Source organism: Brassica oleracea, chromosome C3 (assembly GCF_000695525.1).
Source record: "Brassica oleracea var. oleracea cultivar TO1000 chromosome C3, BOL, whole genome shotgun sequence".
In the NCBI taxonomy this organism is placed as follows: Eukaryota; Viridiplantae; Streptophyta; class Magnoliopsida; order Brassicales; family Brassicaceae; genus Brassica; species Brassica oleracea.
Window position 1 is genome coordinate 47,223,123 of NC_027750.1, and position 25,900 is coordinate 47,249,022.

Here is a 25,900-nt window from a genome sequence, read left to right on the forward strand (position 1 = left end):
TGAGGCTAAAGGTCATGCACATACGTCAGCCATCAAGAAGCTCGAGCTCGAGATCGAGGATCAAGAGGCCCAAGCTCATGCACACTCCTAAATTATCTTCTTCACTAAGTCCGTGGTGCTCTCTCGACGCTTCATGCCTGACCTCCACCTCCGCTTTGAATGTCAACTCTCCGAACAACGTATGCTCGAGTTTGTCATCTCAAAGAAATACGAAGAGGAGTTTACAACAGTGAGGAACAAAGATAAAGTCAAACAGCTCATCAAGTCTTCAACTCTTCTTTGGCAGTTTACCAATTTATCATCTACCGACAAAACCACTTGCCGGTCAAAGCTCCACCGCAAAGATAAGTCCTTTAATTACATTATCACATGCTTTCGTGACTTTTAAATAACACATATGTGTCATCGCATATATTATAAATGTGGTTTCAATCACTAAACAACTCTAAGCTGCTTATCCTCTTATAAGTTTGATCGCTTGCTTATTGATTATGCCAAAGTTGACTATGTCTTTGGGTTTACATTCATCTAATCATGATTATGTCTTTCGTGACCAGTGATCAACAAGCGCTCAAAACCATCATGTCTTTCGCCACCATCATGTCGTCACGCTTCGAAAGACAGCTACGAGCTTGTCGGAAGCAATACAAACAGCACAAGCCGGCACATTTCTCAACATCATCATAGCCTGACGAACACACAAGACAACAACTTGCTTGGCACACACGATCTCAACACGAGACTTTGGGTCAACAATAGTTCGGTAAACGTGTATTTTAGGCACAAGTTTAAATTGAACTCTCCTTCTACTAGGCACGAGTTCTCAGTAAACTCGCCTCTGTCTTAGCATGAGTCAAGTAAACTCGTCTTTCACTACGCACGAGTTTAAAGCAAACTCGTTTCTTACTAGGCACAAGCTCGAAATAAACTCGCCTAAACCGTCATAGGCATGAATGTGTCTAGTTCATTGTCTAATAAACCCTATTCGTAAACTTCGCATAGATCGATTCCATCTCTCTCAACGAACTTGGGGGGACTTACTGTTGGGAGTGGATTTACATCCTCCCTCAAAGCCCATTAAACAATGAATTAGGCTCATATTGCTAGAAAGCCCTAGGCTTCATCCTTCTATAAATAAGGAGGTACCTTCTTCTTAGAAAGGATCTTCTCCTAAAAACATATTTTCATAGAAATTTTGTATTCTAAAGTTCACTTTACCTTTGTAATCATCTTTGTAATGAACATTTAATCAATGAAATCTTTTTTATGTTCTTTTCCCATCTGATTTTATTTCAAGATTTTTTCTAAACCTCAAAAATCTAATCATTCAACCTAGATTCTTTTATTGTATTGATTCAATAAACATCACCAGCATAAAAACCATTTTTGGATCAAACACCAACTCACCCGAGAAAATAGAAACCACCGACAGTGTGCCTAAGACTCTAGAGAGAAGGAAAGAGCGACAGATCAGAAATCTGAAAAAAATCGCTCCACCATCAAAGCCCTGTAAAGCCGACTCCTCACCACAGCATCTATAAACATCTATAAACAACATATGCGAAACATGCACAGAATGTTTACGTTTGCATTGTAGGGGTATCTCCAATGGTTATATTCTTTTCCATCAAAATTGTGTAAATTCAAACTGAATTAAGTTTTGTTCCAATTGTTCCTTCATTTTTTTCTCAGAATAAAATATTCTACATACATTACATTATTATAACTTATTATTAAATTTTAATTTTATCGTTTATTTGAAAAAAAATATAATTTTACCCAATCATAATTTTATTTTAACAAAACTTATACTATATATATAGTTTTGATTTTTAATAATTTTTAATAATATATATATAATGATTTAAATGAACTTATAATTATGTCAATGAAAATATTAATAATTTTGTTAGAGTAATAAATACAACTTAATATTTTAGATATAAAATAAAATTGTAAGAAACTTTAAGGATTTTTGTAAATAAAAATTTTGGTAGTAAAATAAGTACTGTGAATAATATTCCTTCAAATTTGATGCTTACTATAATATCTTCATTTTTTCCATAAAATGATATACACTGGAAATAATTTTTCCTTATTTTTAATTTTCTCATATTGTAATGCATTATTGGAGATGGTATTAATACACTTTAAGTTTAGACTATATGTGATACGGTCGTTCCTAGATTGTCACTTTTAGAGCATCTTTGACGGGGGAATAGTGTGAGTATCCAATTACTAAAAATAAAGAAAAAATTGAAGGGTCGAGAGAGAACGCGAGAAAGTTCTTAAAATGAGAGGTTTAGAGCATGGTTATCTCTATCACCTCTAATGAGTTTCTTAATGAATTTTTAATGAATAAATGTAACTAAAAACCCTTAGTTAAGAAACTCCCACTTTGAGTGGTCCAATGGAAGTTTCTTAATTAAGGATTCTTAAAAAAAATTATTTAAAGATAAAATTTATTTATTAAATAAAATATATTAAAAAATAACATTTAAAACATAAATTAAAAAAAAACATAAAAGTAAAGATTAGTATAATAAACATCAAAATCTTCATCAAATGATCCTTCAAAAGTGTTCTGAAAGGAAGATGCCATATATGTGTTTATATGTGTTTTACTTAGACTTTGTGATGAAAAATTTGATTAGTTGAAGAAGAGGAAGGAGAATGCAATAAGACATAAGCTGAATACGGAGGTTTTGAGTAAGATTTTGTAAAAGTAAAAACAAGAATGACAATTGGAATAAGAGAGAAGCTGATGAATGGTTCAAGAATGACACACGAGCCTTAATGCTGATATTTTATTACCAAATCTATTTCACATAAAAATACAAAGAGACACACGAGACTTTCTAGTCCGTGACACATAAAAATACAAAACATTACACAATCATATCAGATGGTTCATCAGCTCAAATACTGAATAAGTTGGAAGTCTGTTATAAGAGATGTAGTTCAAGAAACTCACCTCGTTCATATCAGATGCCATGTTCTTCAAAGCATCTAAACCTGCCTGTTTAATTTTCCGCATCTCAAACTCCTGTCTGAACTGGCTGGACTCATGTGATTCTTGAAAGTAATCATCATCAAAACGCCCATCTAATATCCACAATAGAGATGACTTAGTAGTGATCTTGAACTTCAGGTTGCTCAAAATAAGAATAAACAGTTCAAATAGATACACAATAAGGAACAAAGCTAGTTGGGTTTTGAATCACCTGAATCAAATTTGATATCAGGACGAGACGTTGTAGAAGGAGCCCACGCACTAGTGCTTTTAGGACCACCCGCAGTCCCATCAGGTATAGCTTCAATCCTAGCCCGAAGCGCAAGTACGAAATCGTTTCTAGCAGCAAGCTCATACGTTGTAAGATTGCCACCAAGTGTACACAAAGTTAATCAGAACACATAAAGATCAGAACACATCGTGTTGGCTCTCCCACATTAGCTCATGTTTCTTCGTATCTTTCACCAAACTCACTCGAAATTGACACACCTGAATCAAAGCAAAACAGAAAAAAGCCCAATTTCTGACGGAGAGAAGATGGAGGAGACGACGTGACTTCCCGACAGAGTCTCTCTCAGCTTCCGTGATTGGTTTAGGGTTTCGTCTGACGGAGAACACGGTGGAGACGCCGTGATGACCGACAGAGTCGTCGATCGTCTCAAACAAAAAGCGAGCGCAGACATGGTGGGTTTTGACTTTCGATCGTCGAGAGACGGAGAAGACGAGGAACACCAAACGCGTGGAAAAAAAATGACACAAAAGAAATAAAGAAATAAAAATCTTGTTGCCTTTCCTCGCTGACACGTGTACCAAACACCCCATTAAAATCGATTCCCAAAAATCCCACTTAAGGATCGGTAACTAACATTATAATTACTTCTGAATTAATTAAATCATTTATTATCCTTAAAAAACCGTTAAGGACCTTGGATAAACATGGTCTTAGAACTTCGTACTAACCTCACTATCCAAATGACAATTTTTTATTGGTTTGATTTTTAAAAACAAAAAATAAATTTAATTAAGTAATTAAGTTGTATTAAAAATTAATATTTTGTTATTTTAAGAAATCTATGTGGGTTGGCACCGTTGGTGTTGCTCTTAGGTTGGTAAAATGTCAGATTTTAAATCGAATTAGACTACTAGCACAATCGATCAACACATATCCTATGTATATTAATCGTAGAGCATTACAACATGTTTTCGTAGGCAAATGTCATCACTAAGATGATTCTTACAATCCTTATAAAAATAAATTGGTCCATATAAATATATATTATATTTTTTCTTTTATTAAACTAACTATCAAATTGATTAATATTGTACAAAAGAATATTCTCAATTCCTTCCTTAAATAAAAGCTAAGTAATTACCTAATATGATTAACATATATATAACGATTAATGGTTACGGATAATACATATTTGATAATAACTTTTGTATACTCTCCTTTTTTTAAAATTTTTATTATTAAAAAAAAATTAAACAATCACATTAAGCATATGATAAAAAAATTATATTTATTCTTATATGTTATATTTTGAATTTTTTTAAAACGGCTATAAATTACTAAAAATGTTAAAAGCTCCACACTGAATTTTTTTTGATCAATTGTTTAACTTTTTTTTGTTCAAACAAGATACAAATGATCATAAATTGTATGAATATTGAGTCTTATTAAATTAAATTATACACTATATAAAATATATGTTAATTTCAAAATTTCAAATTTCACATTGAAAAGTTATTGCTATGTTAATATTTTAATTTTGAAATTTGTATTGAAAAATCTCAAATTAAAAGTTTTGTGATTAACGGTTTAAATTTTTGTTAAAACAAATATACAAATGTTAATAAAATCATATGAATAGGAAGTGTCAATAATAAATATTTATAGTAAAATATACTATATATATCTATGTCAGTATCCTCAAAGTTTAATTATATACCATATAAAGTAAATAAAATGATTGTTTTGATTTATTTACCAAAAACATGATTGTAAATAAACAAAAGGTATTGCCGTATTAGTTTTTTTTATTTATGTGCTTACTCTAATGTATGTATTTTTATGTATATAAATTATTTTTTAAATATGTGGTTTCTAATATGTTATTTGACCCTGACAATCCCAAAAATACATTTCTACAAATCAAATTGATTTTTAATATTGGAAGCACTATATATATATATATATATATATTATTTCATTCATATAAAATAATTTAGTCTTGATTTTTATTCCTCAAAATGTTTTAATGAAATATCTTGACAAGATTCCAATCACCTCTTTTTGAGTTTGTTGGAAGAATGAGAGACTTGATTGTTCGTCTGATATTTTTTTCTCCCTAATACCTATCTAGCTATTATAATTGTAAGAATTAGAGATTTGAACTATTTATTATAAGTTTTATAGTTTATCACTTAACAAATCAAACATTTCTTAGTTTATACAATTGGGTCTTTGATATTATCTTAATTTATAGAGTTATTAATTTACAAAAGTTTCTTTTTAAGATTTTTCTGTGTAAGGCATATATCTTTTCTAAAATAAGAAAAATATTTGATTTTAGTGTATATAAATTAATTAAAATTTTGAAGTTTGAAATTTATATTAGTTTTATCATATTATTTGTATACATAAAAATATGTCTCATAGAATTTTTAAATGTGGTTTTAGATAAAATTTTATTAAATCTCATAAAAATATATTAAGTGTTATGAAATATAAAAATAATTCCATTGTGAATGTGAAACAAATAATATAAGGGGGATTTGCCAAAAAATGACTCAAAACTTGATTTTGAATACAAAAGTGTACCCCAAATTCAATCAAATGCAAAGGTAATCCAAAAGGCTAGTGAAATTACAACAACCCTCTTATGAACAAACAAAAAACGTGTGTTCAGTTTTACCGTTATAACCTTCCGTTAGAGAAGACTTACAAAGAAGTCTTCTCTATTATGACTTCTTTGTAAGTTTTTTCGTTCAGTAGATCTTAAAAATAATTTTATAATTTTATAAAAAATATTTTGAAGGGTAAAAAATTGAAATCATGTAATAATAAACATTTCTCAATGATGTAAATTTAGTTCATCTGAAATTGAATTATTTTCAGCATATATGAGTAAATGTATATTTGCTCATGAGTCATTGGTTTAGGGTTTGATAACATATGTTATAGTATTGTATGTATATTTAGGGTCAGATTCTGAAATCTTACCTTCATTTTTTTTTTCAAATTGACCCATATATGTTTAGTAAGTATCTAATAACTTGATTTAAATATTTTCTAAGTTTCTTTTAAGTTTAATAAAATGTTTTTTGCATAGTTAGTTGATTTTAGGGTTTGGAAGACTCACAAAAGACTTAAAAAGAAGTCTTCTTACACATCCCGCCTAAATTTTAGTAGAATTTGGGGTTTCCGCCTAAATTTTGGAAAATTGTAGGTTTCCCGCCTAAATCAAAGTCTTCCATAAGTCATCTAGGAGTCTTCCAGAGAAAGTCTTCTTATAGATTAGATTTTAAAAATAATCAATAAATTTTATAAAAAAATATTTTCAAAGGTAAAAAATCAAAATCATGTATTAATAAACATTTTTGAAAGATAGAAATTTAGTTTTACTGAAATTGAATTATTTTTAACATAGATGAGTGAATGTAAATTGAGTCATGATATTCTTCGGTTTAGGGTATGATAACATATGTTGTAATATTGTTAGCATTTTTAGGGTTAGATTTTGAAATCTCATCTTATTTTTTTTTTAAAAAAAATTTGACCTATAAGTGATTAGTTACTATCTAATAACTTGATTTAAACACTTTCTTAATATATTAAAAGTTTAAAAAGTGTTTTTTGCTTAGTTATTTGATTATAGGGTCCGGAAGACTCACATAAGACTTCCCAAGAAGTCTTCCGACATATTCCGCCTACATTTTAGTAGAATTTAGGATCTAGAAGACTTCTATTTCGAAAATATTTAACGTTATTGGAATTTTTGTCTCCACATATAAAGAAAATTTACACATTCTCTTTCTTCCTCTCAAATGGATGCAACAAAAATGTAATGTTTCTCACTCTAAAACTCTCCAACCTCTCCTTAATCTCTTTGAACATCAAAACACCAAATTTAAATCCATTTCTCATTTTTTTCTTATGTCTTCTCACTAATTTATCTTCTTTTTGCTGGTTTTTCATTATATGGTTCTCATCTTTCACTCATTAAAAGGTAGATCTATAAATATTGGATATATATTATTTGGTGTTATATATTATATTCTAAAAAGCTATAGATTCAACCTATTGTGACTGTTTTGTTTATATTTAAGCATAAAATTATATTTTTGAAGTTTTTATCTGTTTTGAAGCCATTTGAATGTTTTTGAATTTGTAGGTTTTCCAGATCTGAGACTGACTTTGAAAGACTTCTTAGAAGACTCTCGGAAGACTTCTAGACAAGTCTTGTAATGCATTTTATGCTAGAATACTTCCCCCGTAGTCTTCAGGAAGTCTTCTGTCCAAAGTGGTACAAATTTTGGATATGTATTTTTTTAGTATTTTATATGTTGGATTCTAAAAAGTTATAAATTCAACCTAATGTGATAATTTTTTGTTTATTATTAAGCATAAAAGTGTTTTTGAAGTTTTCTCTGTTTTGAAGATATTTGAATGCTTTTGAATATATAAAATTTTCAGATCTAAATCAGACTTTGGAAGACTTCTTAGAAGACTCTTGGAACACTTTCGGAAGACTTCTTGGGAAGTCTTCTAATGCATATTATGCTAGAAGACATCCCACGAAGTCTTCAGGAAGTCTTCCAAAGTTTGAATATGCAGATTTTTCAGATATGAGTTAGACTTTGGAAGATTTCTCAGAAGACTCTTGAAAGACTCTCAGAAACTCTCGGAAGACTCTTGGCAGACACAGAAACTCTCGGAAGACTCCTGGCAGACTTGTTGAGAAGTCTTCGGGAAGTCTTTCAAAGTCTTCTATCAAAAGTGGTACAAAGGAATGATGTCAAGTGAAGTTCAAGCTTATCTATGTTGAGGAATGATATCTAGCCTCATATGTAATAGTTTTGTTTATGGTCTGTTTTATGATTTGTATGTGCACTATTTAGTTGTGAATTCTTTTGTAAACTTAAAGAAATGTTAATCAAAAGAATTTGCTAAATATGTTCATGTTTTGCCAAAAGTACTTGACATTATTGAAGTTATTGATACAACATACCACAAATTTTTTTAACCATTCTACCCACTCATAACAAAACACAACAATACAAAACTTAGTCAAATTTACTAAAACTAAGAGAGAAGACTTAAAAAAAACTTAGTCAAATACACAAAAGATCAAACTTGAATTTTAAGTGAAAGTTGAAATTTTTAAAATTTTATGTAAGTTAAAAATTATATCTTATGATCTAAAAAGACACATTAAACCACATGCCTTGATATTCTTGAAGTTACTTAACACTTTTGAAAGTTAAGTAAACACAGAACATCAACTTAATAAAACAAAATCATCGGAGAAGACTTCTTATGAAGTCTTTTACAAGTCTTCTATGAGGAAGAGTTACAGAAGACTTCTTCGTTTAGCTTGAAACATTATTAAACATCATTGTTTGTAACTTCATAATTATCACCAATTAAGTTATAAATTCGACTCAGTAGTCCCAATATTGACTAATAAACATGAATTAGCAAGAAAATATTAAAAAAATCATTTTAATTTTGGATAAATTTGAAGTTTAATAAATATTTACGTAGAATCCTTCTTTGGAGGTCATCCACGGAAGCCTTTAAAAGAAGTCTACTCTGTGTAGACTTCAAAAGAAGTCTTCTGTTTAGGTCAGTTTTGCACTTACAAATTTACGAAGGAAGACTTCTTAAGAAGTCTACTCTACAGAAGATATCTTCGGAAGTCTTCCTTTGTAAATATTGGCTTACTTTTGAAATTGAATTTTTTTCGAAATTCACAGGGAAGTCTTCCCGAATCAACAAGTTACTTTTGAATTTGACCGAAGTTGGTCAGAATTTTGACTTTTTGCAGAAGACTTCTAGGGAAGTCTACCTGGAGAATACTTCAAAATAAGTCTTCTCTAAGTCTTCCGGAAGTCTTCTCAATGTCGCAAGAAATCTGCTGGGTTACTTTTATAGTTGACTATATTTGGCTTTTCGAGAGAATACCTCTTTAGAAGTCTTCCGTCGGATGATTTCTCTAGAAGTCTTATCTCGCGGGCAAAGGTTTGACCAAACACTACAAGAAAACATGAGATTAACGACGGTGGTATTCCTCGTGAGTTCGTCGTAAAAGAGGCTTTGCGAGGAATTAGCAAGGAAACACGTTTCGTCGTTACTCGTTCGTCGTAACGCATATTTCCTCGCCAATTCGTCGTAACTTAGCAAGGAAAACATTTCGTCGTAAAGACGGAGTATATCATTTCGTCGTAAAATCACATAATCATTCCACGTAAGGAGGTCGCTATATTTCCTCGTAAATACCACGAAAGGAGTTCCTCGTAAATTACACGTAAATATCTAGAAAGTATTTCCTCATAAAATTCTCGTAAATACCTCGAAAATATTTCCTCGTAAAATACTCGTTTAACCTTCCTCGTCATTTCCTCGTAAAATTTTCACGTAAATAAGTCGTAATTTAGCTACAAATTTACTTCTTTTTTTATTTTACAGAATTAAAAAATATAATTAAAAAAATAATTAAAATTATTTAATTTATAATAAAATTATAATTTAAAATAAAAATCAATACAAAAATATTTTATATAAAAATAAGTTTTGAATTTATAATACAACAACCGAAAAAAAAACTAAGGGTCATTCATCGTCTGGTAGAATTCCTCACTCCTCCTCGCAACCTCCGCCTCTTTATGTGTGTCGGATGACTCGCCTGGAATGAGATGTTGTTGTCGCATGTTCCTCAACATGGGCTCCCATTCCGGATTTGTGGCCGCTATAACGTACAAGAAGCCCTCGACTCCACCCATACGAGCTGTGAACGCATCTTTTGTCGAGGCCAACTCGTTACGCAGCTCAGTGACTTCCTCATCCCATCTCTGACCATAAGACGATGTCGCTCTCGGAACATCGTTGACGGAACCAATCCCCAACGTATGTCCCTTTTTCTTAGGGACAACCTTAAAAAAAAAAAAAAAATATTGTTAGTAAAAATTTAAAGTTAAATTAAATGAATAATAAAAAAATTTACCTCCTCGTAAATCCTATCCACTTCAAGTGTGGATAAGGTGACGGATAATCCGTCGGTGGACTGCTGGGTCAGTTGGGTCTGGCGGTCGTCAACCCGAGCAACCAAGTCGTTGAAGATTTGCTCGGGGACTTGCCTTCTAGAAATTGGTCCACCTTGTTCTTGTGGGTCCTCTCGTAAAGTTGCAAAAGAGACGGGAGTTGTCCCGCCTCTTTGGCCTAAAAAACATTTAAGAAAGTTAGAATATATATATATATATATATATATATTAAAAAATAATTAAATAAAATATTTAATTACCATTTCCAAACGGACACCGGGGTGGGGTTTTTGTCCCGTAGAGTGAAGCATCGGCCCTACCACGTTACGGGAGGCAGAGCAAGACTGGGCGATTCTAATGGCGTCAGGTTCCCGCCAATAACGGATGAGGCCATCCCACACATCCGTGGTGAGCTCAGCGGGTTTGCCACGCTCATACCCCTTCACGATCCAGTCACCCTTCCAGTTGGAGACCGTGTTCAACAAGCGAAATTTCGCCTTCGCGTAAAACGCTTTCCTCACCCTCTCATTGACCCCCATGGACCAATGATATTTTTGCTGTAAAAAAAAATTAAATTAATAATTAGTTTTTAAGAAAAAATATAAATCAAGAAAAAGTTAAGGTATATATAATTAATTAATAGTAACTTACAACATAAATTTTGAACCACGTCTTTCTGACGTAGATCGGCGTCTTTTTCCAGTTCGGATGTACCATGGAGAAGTAACCTTTGATCGTGTCGGTTACGTCTGATGGAAGACATCCGTCAACCCCAAACCTGAAAAAAAACAAATTTAAAGTATAAATTATTTATTAATGTTATAAAAGAATTTTAAAAGAATTAAAAATAATAATTAATGTAACATACCACAAAGTTCCGTCCGGTCGGTCGGGGTCTATGACTGGTAAACCTTCTTTGCCTGGCTGATCGAGAAGGTCCTCGACAGTGTACTGCGAGTAAGGAGCACTCGGAGGCACTATCAAATTGGGAGGAATCTCGGCAGGCATCGGAGGAGCCATCGGAGGAGGCACATGAGGAGGCATCGTCGGAGGAGCCATCGGAGGAGGCACATGAGGAACAGATGGTGCACTAGAAGAAAAAGACCGAGAGACTCTTTGAGAAGGCTGAGTCTCGGGGACAGTCTTCGGACCCAAAGAATCGGGAGCTGAAGAAGACGGGTCTAAACGACTACCAGGCTCACCGAACATCTCTCTGTAATGGGGAGTAAGTCTGTTCTTTAGAACCGTCTAGAAAAAAAAAATTAATTTTTAAAATTAACATCAACAGTAATTACTAAATTCTATAAATAGCAAATTCTATAAATCTAGCTAAATTCCCTACATTAACCACCTAATCAACACTAATTAACATAAAATCAGTAAACCTATCTAAATTCCCTACACTAGCCACCTAATCTACCCTAAACTAATCAAATTAGAGAGGAAATAGAGAGAGTACATACCATTGCTACGAAATAGAGAGGAAGTGGAGACGAAATGGAAGTGAGAAGTTTGCGTGTATATATAAGAAATTAGTAATCGTTGTAATTTCCTCGTAAAGTTACGAGGAACTAGCGAGGCCCGTGTTTTTCTTTACGAGGAATTAGAGAGGCCCGCATTTTGTTTCCTCGTAACGTCCTCGTTGATTAACGAGGAATTAGCGAGACCTGCGTTTTTATTTACGAGGAATTAGCGAGGTCCGCGTTTTTATTTACGAGGAATTAGCGAGGCCCGCGTTTTCCTATTACGAGGTCTTTACGACGAATTGTGCTTACGTGCAATTAACGAGTCCCGTGTTCTTTATTTTTTTAGGATTCGTCATAAGCTCCTCGTTAGTTTACGAGGAAATAGCGAGGATTATGTTTAAATCCCTAAAATCTGAAACCCCAAACCCCAAATCCCATCTTCCTTATCTTCTACTTCATATATTCCAAACCCCAGACCCATCTTCCCTTTAACGAGGAACTCACGAGGCCCGTGTTTGGTTTCCTCGTAACGTCCTCGTTCATTTACGAGGACCACTTTTTTATTTACGAGGAACGAGATGACGCTAATTGGTCGTAAAACCTTTCGAAATTTTCTATAAATACTCACCAGTTTGCTTCTCAAATCAAAGATAAACTCACCAATTTGCTTCTCACATCAGAGATAATTACTCACCAGTTTGCTTCTCAAATTAGAAAGATTTGAAAAAAAAGAAGGAGAAGAAAATACTGGAACACATGTGGGCGGAGACAAGGCTAGACTTATGTAGGTCTCGCCTTGCTAAATGTTTTACTATTATTTTTCAATTGCAAAAGTAATCCACGCAGACATCTTCCGGCACTGAGAAGACTTAGGGAAGACTTCTGTAGAAGTTTTCTCCAGGAAGACTTCTAAGGAAGTCTTCTACAAAAAGTCAAATTTCTGACCAACTTCGGTCAAATTTAAAAGTAACCTGTTTATCCGAGAAGACTTCTAAAGAAGTTTTAATTTAGTTTTCTAAAGAAGTCTTCTCTGGGAATTCGAAATTTTTTTGTTTACAAAGGAAAGTTAGAAGACTTCTAGGGAAGTCTTCTATTAAAAACACACAAAAGGTCAATTGCAAAACTAACATATGCATTGACCAGAAGACTTTTAAAGAAGTCTTCTCGATGAAGAAAACTTCTAAAGAAGTCTTCTTGATGAAGAAGACTTCTAAAGAAGCCTTCTTCGTCGAACAGATCTGAAAAATAAAACGTGGTTCGCAATTTCATACCTTGAACTCGTGAGATGACTTGCGTGGTTTCTCCAATCACCCAGAACTTCACTATAACAGCTACTTACTCGTTAATCACCAAGAATCGTGAGCTTATGAACCTTACATAATTTGTAATCAAAATCTTCAATTTTTTTGATGAATTTTGAGAGAAAGTGTAAGATATGTGGTTTGTGTGGATAGGAAATTAGAAAGGATGAGAAAAAATCAAAACTTTAGGGCATTAACACTCTCAATTTGGTCTGAAGTATTGATATCAATGACAAAGTTGTAAATATTTGGTGAAGATGAGGATGGTAAGATAAAAGCATTATTTTCAAAAAAAAGTAATGGCATTTTCGTAAATAACTAGAACTTCTAGGGTGAATAGGACAAAACAAAGTTTCAAAAAAAGCATATGTTATTTTTGCGTTTGACTTAAAATTTTGAGTCATTTTTGAAAGAAACCCATAATATAATGGTTTTTTGTAATTATAAATGGAATATACATATAAATTATTAATTTATAATTTTAATGAGATCGGAGAAATTATTATTAATATGATGTTTTTTTATAATTTATCGATTTGTTTTATATTTTGAAATGGTTCAAATTGGGACAAGAGAAATTTATTATTTATGATGTTTATTAATTTACCGAGTATTAATTTATGGAGCTTCTACTGTACATAGTTTATATATAGTAGAATGATAAAGTATTATATATATTTTTTATCGGTATACTCTTAAGTAACTAAACCTCAAAATCGTACGTTAATAAAATAAGTAATTTGTTTTGTTCTTCTACAATTAGATGATTTGTAGACCGAAACGGTGAATATATATTAGATATATATTTATGTTTCGAGTCTGCACTTATATTATATAACAACTTGATATAATTTATTTGAACACTAACCTGTGAGTAAAGTTTGCCGGTGATTTTCTTCAAAATTTGATTCTGGAGTGGAACTAATTTTTACAGATGTCCATCTTTTTAAATTGATACTTATGATATTCACATCAAATTCACAAAAGTTAAAAAAAAAAAAAAAACTCATATCAGTGAAAAAGAAAGAACAATTTTATAGAGGTAGAAAATTAAATCACTTATGAAGAGTCAATATTATACAAATCGAGATCAGAAAACCTAATCACATTCGTCATTTTATAATTGATGTTGCTTACCTGATTTTGGTGATTTGTGTCAGCCGCAAAACTTAATTTTTTTATGCATATAAAGTCTTGTAAATAATTAAAATGAGATGTAATACTTTAAATCTTCAACAACGAAGATGATACATTTAATAGAGCAACATTTGTATTCGTTATTTTACAATCAATAAAGATTATAGTGTTGTAAAATGTTAACATCATTTAATGAACAAACATTAATATAAAAAATTCACTTCGTGCATACACGCGGATTATCATCTATTAAAAGGTCACACAAGGTGTGAACAGGAAAATGCTTGATATTCCCACTCAGTCTGTGAATATGATGCACCACAACAACTAAAAAGTTTTGTTGTCCAGGATCACTTACCTAGCAACAATAAAATGTTCATAATCGAACAAATGCATCACCAAATTTGAAGAAGATTATGAATGAAAAAGATGAATGAATTTTATAATATGAACTCGGCAAGTATTTTAAAAAATATTTTTGCTAAAAACAAAGGTAAATGTGTAACTTGTGCTAAAAACATTAAGACTAGGGTAACAATATTCTATAAATCGGTGTATGCTTTCTAAAATATTTTTTTTTTTGATGTGATTAGTCTTTAAAATTCAAATAATCTAATTTATTAGTATATATTTAAGTGTAAATTTGAAAATATTTACTACACTAGGATATATTTTAGCACATATTATGAATGTAGTTCCGGAACTAAACCGTAAGAGAATGTTAACTGTTGAGATAAAAATTGGCAATACCTGAATTATATATAAACAAGAGAAATTAGGCTCTATATGCATACAATAACTCAAAATTAGCTAAATGCCCACGGCACTGTTGAACTTTCTTAATCCACATTTGACCCCTACTAATCTATGACTCTAAATGGGAGCATACATGATATTGTGTCAGATGAAATAATGACTCTACGATCGTACTCTACGTATACATATGGTGAGAGAATTATTTCATTTTTATTAGAATTTTGTAGCAGGTGAAGAATCCATTGGTGAGAGAATTAACACTTTTTGTAGAGAGAACAATTTCATAGAGCCATCGTCACGATCTTTGATTTCTTCCTATACCTTTAATGATAAATATCTAGACGAAGATGACCTATGGCGGTGATCAATTCTGCTTCAACTGCTCGTGCCCACTTCTTCTACCTCCTCTGTCGCATGGAAATCTCCTAAGCTCCTTGTTGTTAGGTATCTAAATTTCAGTTCTCCATTAATAATTGTTTCTAACCTTCCTTCACAATCGAAGCTTTTTCAAATTCCAAATCATAATTGTAGCTCTAATCAGAGGTCACACGAGCCGCTGCATCCGAATAAAATCGCCAGATCTTGTGGGTGTTCTGCATGAGTTGAATGGTGAGAGTCCGCTACCGATCTTCCTCTCCTATAGCGCCGTCTTCGTCTCAGTTTTTTATCACCTGATGTTAGATGCATTATCTTAGTCATTTGGTTGACTTTTATGTTAGCCTAAATTATATTAGTTATCTGATGACAAGATTTGTTAGATGTTAGGTTATGTTGTTAAATCATATCTAGTTACATTGTTAATGGTCGCTTAGCATGGTGTTAGGTGCTACAACCGATGTATATCTAGTTACATTCTTTTATGGTCGGTTAGAATGATGTTAGGTGCTACAACCGATGTTAGACGTAACATGCATTATTAGAGGTTATTATAAGGTATTCCCGGCTTACTGTTAGCCCTCATGAGATTCTATTGAGTACATGGAGTATGTGTTAAATTTTTGAACTTGTCCAAGAGAAAAATATTTACATTATGTTGGAACAACAATCAGATTAACAAAAAAAATTATGTTACTTGTTAAACCAAAAAGATAGATAATATAATTGATATATTATGTATCTTTTGGCTTAAAGGTTAATGGTTTTGTTAAATGTGAGTGATTGACCAATGTTTATCTTATATATGAAGAGTTTTTGTTAGATGATACTTGGTTTGTTACATGCTACAAATTAAGTTACCATTAACTGATAAAAGTTTGGTTAAAATATACAGATGATATTTTTAATACCGATAAACAATACAGATTAGTGTCAGCTAACAAAATGTTTTACCGCTAAATCATAGTGTTATACTTTGGTTTTGCAACTCCAGCGGACTTACTATTGCATCAAGAAGCATATGTTCTTAATCATTTGTTAGATTGTTCGCGCATCTTTTGAACAAGCGAGTTGCTAGAGAGAATGTTGCGCTCGAGCTCTTTCACATGTTGTTAATTAAACGGCCTTAAGTTCTACCAAAATGCGATGAAGTACAAAAAGATAAAAAAAAGATGCTTTGAAAGAAAAATACAAATCATTTATCTAACACCGACAAACATCACATATTTGTTTTTGCTAAGCTATGGTGTTATATATCATCTAAAATATTATGCATCCGATAACTACAATGTTAACCGTTATAGTATATTTTATATATAACACAATATATTAGTTGCTACATTAAAACTTATCAATTTCATAAAAGTAAAATACGAAGGTGGATATTACGATTTAATCTTCCAAATCTGTCTCTTTCTTCTTCAACACAAATCCTTTTTACCAGTTTGTGCTCCATAGCCTCCATAAACATCATCGCTTTTCTCTTTTTCTTTTTTTTAATCTCAAATTACATATGAAAAATAGAAGGAGAATCGTTAGTCGACCGAAGAGTATATATATAAATTGATTAAACAATAAAAATTGATCATTTGTGAAAAATATCAATACGCAAAGGAGAAAGGAGTAGAAAAATTTTGTTGATGAAGAGTTGAGAAAGAGGAAGAAGATGATTGTGATGTTTTACGGCAATGAAAAAGTAATATATTAAAAACATAAAAATATGGTTTAGAATCAGTGTGCTGGCGCACCTAGAGATGAATAGAGACATAAGTCAAATCTAATGAAATCGTAGACAGAAGGGTATTATGAGAACAATACTGCCAAAATTCTACAGTGAATTGAGGTTTTATGGTTCTTAAGCATTTATTTAATATTGGCTCATAAAAGATATATACAGCCAATTATCTCTATAAACAATAGAAAAATAGTTTCGTTGGACGAGGAGTTGTCATGTTAGTTCATGATACATTTCTTTCAAGAGCGAAATTACTAGCTCTAAATTTGGCAACACAAATATATAGGGATCCAATCCATTGCTTACGACCATTTGAATATCCAAAGCAAAAAATCCAATCATGAGTTGCACCTTCCATTGGAGATTAACTTGGCCCTTCCATACGACCAAAATAATCACACGGTAATAAAAGAAAAGTTTCTAAGTGATAAAACCAAAGGTTTCCAATAACAACTTTGTTAAAGTTTGCTTGTGGTTTAATACTTTCAAAAGTTTTATCTTTTTTTTATGTTAAAAGGGTAACCTTTAACCAGGAAAAAAAAAAGACTAACAAGTTACTGAAGGGTTAAGATAACCTACGTACACACTTGCCTTCTCTTTTTTGAGTGTATCAAAATTAAAATCATGATCAGTTACAAAAAAAAAAAAAAAATTAAAATCATGACGTTGACAAAAAAAAATCATGAAATAATTACAAGGAAGAAGGAAAGAAGAAGAAAAGAAATAGCGTGTGAACAAAAAAAAATAAAATAAAAAATAGCGTGTGTTCATAAAAGAAAGAAAGGAGTGTATGGTTTGTTGGGCATGCAGGGTCAGAGGTTTCGCCCTGCATGCAGGAGGGGACCCAAATAGCTATCTTTCTCAAGCGAGAGGACCCAGTGTTCAGGACCGAGTTGACTCAGAGATTCTCTCCGAGTTCCGAGTCAGAATAGCTTCTTTCACAATTTTCTTCATTTTGTGCTGCCAGGCTTAATGTATCCGCTCGTCACGTTGATTATAGTTTATGTTTCTGCATTTAGAAAACATCTTAACCAGAGTATTCTTGCCTTTTCTTTTTATTTATAAAGAAATATAACATACTGTGATTCGGTGGTTGGTGTGCCGTCGTAGTGGTTGGAAGATTATGGTTGACCATCAATATTGGCCGGACGGTTTTGACTTCCCTCACCAAGAAAGTCTCTTGTGAAGCCTCTTTCATCGACTTCCTTAGTTTTGATTTTATTCTCCATTTCTTTATTGTTGAAGATGGAGGAAGTCATTAGACCAAAAGCCATGCCATTGTTGGAGCTTGATGACGATCTCTTTGAGCCCATTTGAGCCGCCATCTGCAGCAATGCCGTGGCTGACATCGAGGCTATTTCCTGTCCACCGTTTTGGTTATAACTGGTGCGTGCTTCCGAAGAAAACAAAGAACCATTAATTACTAATTCCCTTTTTATAGTGTCATGATCTTCTTGATTATTGGGCATTCCATTTTGTATAATGTTGTTGTTGTTTTTGTTGAGTAGCAACTGCTGATATGATTGTCCTTGTAATTGCCATAGATTTTGAAGCAAAGCAGATGCACTATGAGGTGATGGAGATGATGAAGATGCGAAAACGTTGGCTGCTAAAGGAAGCTGGTTGGTGGAGGATTGTCCCGTGAAGCCATTTATGTTGTTGCGATTGACATTGAAACCGTGTCGATCCAGTTGAGAAGATGTACAATCAAGTAGTCGTTGTTGATGATTTGGTTTGATGTTTCCAAGATTGACTTCTGCATCCGAGGAATTGTTCAAATATGCAGCTGCGGCTGGTGGAACTGAGGCAAATCGAGCACTTTCTTCGGCTAAAGCGTCACAAAATGCTCTATGTGTGATGAAACTATCTTTTCTGTTCCATTTTATTCATCAAAGAAACTAAATCAATAATGTTATACATGTGACCAGAGATCCTGATCAGTCGAAACTAAAACTAATCATTAGGTATGAGTTTGATACTTCGAAAAACCTGGAAAAGATGGTACCGCAGTCACATCTGTACTCTCTGGTACCACAAATCTTGCTATGAGCTTTCCAATCCGACACGACTGCATATTTTTTGGAACATTTGTCGCATTTCCACTTCTTCTCTCCATGTTTTCTGCTGAAATGCTTCTTGATTCCAGTTAAGTCCCCGAGGGCTCGACCCGGGTCGTGGTGTACGCAGGTCTTCTCAGGGCAGATGTACACCTTCTTCTTCACTTGCTCCTTGTCCGTCCTTTGCTTTAGTTTCCATGGAAGATTATGGCCTCTCCGGTGAAGCTGAAGGTTTTGGTCTCTCTTAAATCCTTTGTTGCAGATCTCGCATATGAATCTGTTCGTCGTCATGAGCGAGTTTGGCGATAGAGCGATGACTTCTGCATCTGGATCTGTTTTTTTTTGTTTTTGTATGTTTAAAATACCAAATTAATACTAGAAAATGAAAAAGAGAAAATAATTATACTGTTCAAGAAACGCATATATTAGAATATGCAAAGTCCAAGATTTGAATTGACTGTACATGCCTGGATTACCCGGGAGATTTCTTTTCCTTTTGTTTGACTTTGAGGCGGTAGGATTAGGGTTAGGGTTAGGATTCGGGGTGATGTGTTCTTGGTGAAGGACGTAGCTGGGGAATGAGAGGAGATGAGGATCATCTGGTATTATCATGTTGGTTTAGCTGAGAGAGAGGAGAGAGAGAAAGAGGTAAAGAGAGTTTCGAAGTAAGAAGGCAAAAGAGTTGGACAGAGAAATATACCGAAACACGCTTCAACTCGTCTCACAGTTCTCTACTAAATCAAGTAAAAAAATCTGAAAGCAAGATGATGGAGAGAGTTACCAAAAAAAAAAAAAAAAATCTGCTGAATAACCAAATTCGCATATATAATAAATATCTAAATTTGTAGCTTAAAAAAAATAAATGTTTAATTTTGCAAGCAGATGAATATATATATATATAAATGTTAATCTTTTTTTTAAAAAAATAATGTTAATCTTACAGTTGTAATAGAGTACACAAGTGACAAGAAGTTCAAGTATTATTTTATAAGTTATATATAATAAGCATATAAGAAATATGTTCTTCATATAATAGTACTTCCTTTGTTTATATCTAGAAATGTTATTTCAAAATGACGAACGTTTTACACTAGTTTTCTTGATATAAACCCCACAAGACTTTACGCAAAAATACAACAAGATATTTCCTTTGTTTGATGGACTGAAAAATGGGATGTCCATTTTTTCCAAGAAAGATTAAAAAAAGGTGTTTGCTAAAAAAAAAAATATCAAAAAAAGGTTTTTTTTTTTTTGGGATGGCTGTCGGTACAGTTTAATAGATGAAATTTTGTTCTTATTATTTTGATAGCAAGCTTTTGGGCTGTTGCAAAGAGACAGATAGGATAAGACCAAAAAGAAAGCTGGCGACAAGGGAATCTCTCTCTCTTCACTAAGTCTGTTCTCTCTTACAAATTGGTCACCGATAGACTCAAACCGTACCAATAACACTAGATTTTCAATAACATTAACTTTAATAGATATAAAAATCATTAACATTTAAATTTTTTGAATAACAAAAGATTTTATATAGAATTATAAAATCACCGTACCAATAACACTAGATTTTAGCGTGAATATGAAAATGTATAAACAAATAATATAAAACTCTTTAAATTATTATAATCATTATGAATATAACTTCCACTAACACCTCCAGTATGTATAGTTTTTTTTTTTTTTTTGTTTTAGATTTTTGATTTAGATGTTGTTTGTCTAGTTTACGATGAATCAGCTGTTACACATCAATTCAATTTACAGTTTCTTTGGTACCACAATTCAATTTTACCACCAACTAAATGACATTTTCATAAATACCACATTCATTAATGTGTAAAAGACTAAACTAACCTTACTTTATCTTCAACACATCATCCTCTTTCTCTCTCCCGTCGAGATCCACCGTCTCTCTCCCGTCGAGATCCACCGTTTCTTTCCGTCGAGATCCACCGTCTCTCTCCGTCGAGGTCCATCTCTCTATCCGTCGAGTTCTATCGTCTCTCTCCATCGCGATCCATCGTCTCTCTCTAATGCAGCCTGCGACAAAGCGACTACAGAGAACCCAGATTCAAAATTTTCAAAATGTCGACTCATGTACGAGATTCACGACCTGCAAGTCTCTAATTTGTGTATATTTTTATTTTATTCATTCTACTGTCAAAAAATCAACGACGGTTGGTTCGATGATGAACATTGAGTTCTTAAAAATCTAGGTTCAAGTAATTTTAGGATTTGCTTCTTTCTATTATCCAAAATACAAATAAGGTTGATTTGCACTTGTTATTTGAATAGTTCGGGTTAAGATTAAGATTTTTGGATAGTGAACATTACATTTTACAGAATTATAATCCTTTATAAATCTGGATTTCAGGATATTGTTAAAAGAATAATTCAACGATTTATAAGTCTTTATAAAGAAGTTTTTAAACAAAAGTTGATCGCATATGTCTATAAAAAACATATAAATGTGTGAACTTGAGAAGTCTTGTCTTTTATTATCCGTACATGAAACATTATGCTTGGATAAAGTATCTTTATACCATGATTAAAAGTTAATATCATCTTTTTATTTCGTTTTGCAGTTAGATAGAAATGAATTTTGCACATCTTTGAGATTGTCTCCAAGGATTTATGAAGCTGGAACATAACCACCAGACAATCCAAACATAATTATCCAACATTCAAATATGGATTATGTCTATAATGTAGCTGATATATTAGGAAATAAATACTTTTCTCGGATAGAGAACTCTCACATTGGAAGCATTGTGAAGCTGGCTAGAAGGACTAGCGTTCAGTTTTCACAGGATATGTTCCATTGTCTCACACAATGACGAATTCTGAATATTATGAGTTTCTGACTTGGATTTATGGCTCTGCTTTAATTTAGAAAGTTAATAGGTAAATTTGTATTCCAGTAAATTTATAACACCTTATTAAAAATGGTTTAAACTCTTATAAAATCAATCGATTTTAAGATATACAAAGGCCTATTTATAAAGACTTATAATTCTATGTAAATTAATTTATAAAAGCTTATATATAATATATAAAGGCTTATCAATCAGTATAAACTAATGTAAGGATTTATACAACTATCTTTTCTACGCGTATTTGGTGAACTTTGTTTGTAGAATTCTGAATATTATGAATTTATGACTTGGATTTATGGCTCTGCTTTAATTTAGAAAGTTAATAGGTAAATTTGTATTTCAGTAAATTTATAACACCTTATTAAAAATGATTTATAAACTCTTATAAAATCAATCGAGTTTAGGATATACAAAGGTCTATTTATAAAGACTTATAATTCTATGTAAATTAATTTATGAAAGCCTATATATAACATATAAAGGCTTATAAATCGGTATAAACTAATGTAAGGATTTATACAACTATCTTTTCTACGCGTATTTGATGAACTTTGTTTGTAGAATTCTGAATATTATGAGTTTATGACTTGGATTTATGGCTCTGCTTTAATTTAGAAAGTTACTAGGTAAATTTGTATTTCAGTAAATTTATAACACCGTATTAAAAACAGTTTATAAACTCTTATAAAATCAATCGAGTTTAGGATATACAAAGGCCTATTTATAAAGACTTATAATTCTATTTAAATTAATTTATAAGAGCCTATATATAATATATAAAGGCCTATAAATCGGTATAATTAGTAATAATTATTTTCAAGAGCTCATAAAATCAGTTCTAAGCATTATCTATGTGTTTGCAAGCAAAGATTCTCTATTAAGGTTAATAAACAAAATTACTTAGGATTAATAAATGTTTATGTAAATTAACTACCCAAAGCTTATAAATGTGTTATATAAACAAATTATAGGAGTTATAATGGGTCCCAGTTATTAATTACTTGCAAATAGTTTATAAAAATCAGATATAAAAGATTTCATAAAACAAAGAATTAGGATTTAAAAAGTCCTAATAAATAATCAAAATAACTTATAAATATGTATAAAATAATTTGTAAGGGCTCGCCATTATAAAGAGTGGTAGAGCATTATCATAAGCATTATGCTCGTCATTATCCAATCAACATTTATCAAAGAAGCATTTAAAAAAACATTTACAAGATGTGAATGCTCTCCAAATGCTCTTTGTTCAATGCTCTCATATGGAGCTTTTGGTAGATCATTTGCAGTTATAATATAAGAAATTTTAAAAAAATCATATATAATTAATTTATTTTTATTTAATATTATAAAAATATATGCTTATAATAAAAAACAAAAATTATATTTTTAAAAATAAAAGTTGCAATTAAATATTTATAATTTTTTTAAAAGAACAATATTTCACATTTATATAATTACACATATCATTCATTATTTTTAATAACAAAACATAACATAATATATATTTATATATTACATATTATAAAATAAAAATATCTATACTTTTTAGAAATAAGTAAATTATACATCATATATTAGTTTTATGATAATATTATATATGAATCATTTACTGCTATACCAATAAATAAATAATGATAATTTATATATAAATTATATATAATTTATTTATTTTGAATAAATTTTATATTTCTAAATAAATTTTACATTTTTTAAGATAACAATAATTCACATTTAAAATTTAATTTAATTTATATAATTAAATAAGAATTATTATTTTTAATAAAAAATGTTATTAATATATATTATAATTTAGTATATATTATTTCAAAATAAATTTGTTATATATTAACTTTTGTGGTAATTTTAAAATTGTACGATGCTTCTGCTCTACCAATCAGTTTATTAAAAACTTTAATGAGAGCATACAGCTTCTACAGCATACTGTTTCTACAACATATTGCTACTGCTTTATCATCAGTTGTACCAATCGAGGCTTTAGGGTCTGTAGAGTGAAAGTTTAGTCTAAGTACTAGTCAAGAGAGAAGACATAGTGATGGTAATTGCTAGAGAACTGTATTGCCTACAAACAATGATCAACGTCAGAAACATTGTTTTGTATTATCATTATTTTCAAAGGGTAGAAAGAATATAAGATGATTCCATGATTTAGAGATGTGTGCATAACTATTGTGTTGTATGAAATTACTGAAAAAACATGAATACACAAGAAATGATTTACAACTCTAGTTCATAGCATTAAATTGAGAAAGATTGGATAACTATAGTTTATATGTAATTATATCACTGAAATTTGTGATGATAGATTGGATTGAAGAGCTAAAAGCTAAGCATGTCCCTGGAACTTTTCTAAAAGAACTAAATGATATGTCTCTGGAACTTTCCTAGAAGAGTTTAACACTAAGGTAACAAAGATCAAATTTCTCTTTTTACTATGTGCACTTCTTTGCACTCACCATTAGTTTTTTTTTTGTTTCTCATGAGAGCATTCTAGAGTAGTAGTTATCACGAGTTAGCTTCCCCAATGCAAGCTTCACCTGTTTTATCCATTCCTCCATCCTCAATCCATTCCTCCTTCAAGTGTTTAATATTCAGCAAAACCAAAATGCTCATCACTGTCAATCATGTTTCTAAACTGATTGATAAAACTGTCAGGAACCGTATCACTTCCACTGGATATGCTCTGAATCCAAGGCTACAAGGTCTGATGAGAAGATGGTTTGAAGCACATATTCTTTAATTTTTCTAAGTTTTGTCTCTATTCTTTAAAACCTAAAAAGCTTTAGGTCTTGTACATACATTCTTTTGCGATGATCAATAAATTTAAAATTTCATCAAAAAAAAAAAAATGCTCATCACATATGCCAAGAAATACACCATTTACTCTAATCCATCTTTCAATTTATTTATTTATTCTTGTATGGATCAATTGTGTTTGCGAGAAGGAAGTATCTATAATGATTAACAAACCTATTCATGTTTGTTTATAAAGGTTTATAAAATCAATCATATGAATATATAAAACAGTTTTGTATATAAACCATTTATAATAGTTTATAAAACTTTTTACGAACCATTACTAATTATAAATTTTTATAGTTATCTCTAAATTTTATAAAACACTTAAAATATTTATAAAACTATTTTAAGGGTTTATAAAATCACTTATAAGAATTTATAAATCATTCATAAGATTTTATAAATCTATTTATACGTAAATCTATTTATAAGGGGTTATAAAAAATTTTATAAGAGTTTAATAATATTCATAACACAATTTATAAGATGTAATAAATCATTTAGTAGAATTTACAAATCCTTACAAAAATTTATAAGTAAATCTTTATAAAGCTATTTATAAGTGTTTATAATTTCTTATAAGTCTTTGTAAATCATTATAATTATTTATGAATCATTGATAAGAAATAAAAAAATTTATTTATAATGATTTATATAAAACCATTTACAAGATATTATGTATCATTCATAGGTAGTAATAATTGTCTTAGAAAGGTTTATAAAATAATTAATAAGAGTTCATAAAATCGATTGTAAGCATTTATAATCTATATAAATAAATTTACGAGTTTGTAAATATATTTATAAGGGTTTATAAATAAATTTATAAGGGCTTATAAATATATCTATAAGAATTTAGAAATGCTCATAAATTCATTTGTAAGAGAATATAAAATAGTTAATTTATAAGAGTTTATAAGTCGATGTTTAAGTATTTTTTGTTTACTGATTGATAAGGGTTTATGAAAATTGATAGGGTGAATACCCAGTGTACTTAATGCTAGGCAGAATGAGTAGAATGAACTCAAAAATGTATAAACGTTTATAAATTGATTTATAATGGCTTACAAGTTAATTTTTCTAAAGTCCCTCAAAAAGACAATCAAC

General features: G+C 31.0%; 1 protein-coding gene and 1 long non-coding RNA gene across 3 annotated transcripts; both read right to left on the reverse strand.

Annotated features, from left to right (window-relative positions):
• Positions 1-2,769: 2,769 nt before the first annotated feature.
• Positions 2,770-3,761, reverse strand: LOC106332113. Its single transcript, XR_001267997.1, has 2 exons — positions 3,225-3,761; positions 2,770-3,105 (listed from the first exon to the last, which is right to left on the reverse strand). It is a non-coding gene; the product is annotated as an uncharacterized LOC106332113 (long non-coding RNA).
• Positions 3,762-17,903: 14,142 nt separating this feature from the next.
• On the reverse strand, positions 17,904-19,856 carry LOC106328820 (protein indeterminate-domain 9). 2 transcript variants are annotated; one of them, XM_013767343.1, is made up of 4 exons: positions 19,580-19,856; positions 19,036-19,435; positions 18,127-18,918; positions 17,904-18,055 (listed from the first exon to the last, which is right to left on the reverse strand). In XM_013767343.1, exons 1-3 carry the CDS (start codon positions 19,713-19,715, stop codon positions 18,168-18,170), a joined length of 1,287 nt encoding a protein of 428 aa, XP_013622797.1. In that variant the 5' UTR covers positions 19,716-19,856; the 3' UTR covers positions 17,904-18,055; positions 18,127-18,167. The 2 variants fall into 2 exon arrangements, with proteins under 2 accessions (XP_013622797.1, XP_013622796.1); XM_013767342.1 differs by having other exon boundaries at positions 19,571-19,855.
• Between the last annotated feature and the right edge of the window lie 6,044 nt (positions 19,857-25,900).

Bases quoted from the DNA above. Each gene is read 5' to 3' on its own strand.
- LOC106328820 (XM_013767342.1), bottom strand. From the start codon at position 19,715: ATGATAATACCAGATGATCCTCATCTCCTCTCATTCCCCAGCTACGTC. The intron at 19,436-19,570 runs GCATGTACAGTC...AAAAAAAAACAG, and splicing joins AAATCTCCCGGGTAATCCAG to ATCCAGATGCAGAAGTCATC. The intron at 18,919-19,035 runs GTTTTTCGAAGT...AAAATGGAACAG, and splicing joins TGCGGTACCATCTTTTCCAG to AAAAGATAGTTTCATCACAC.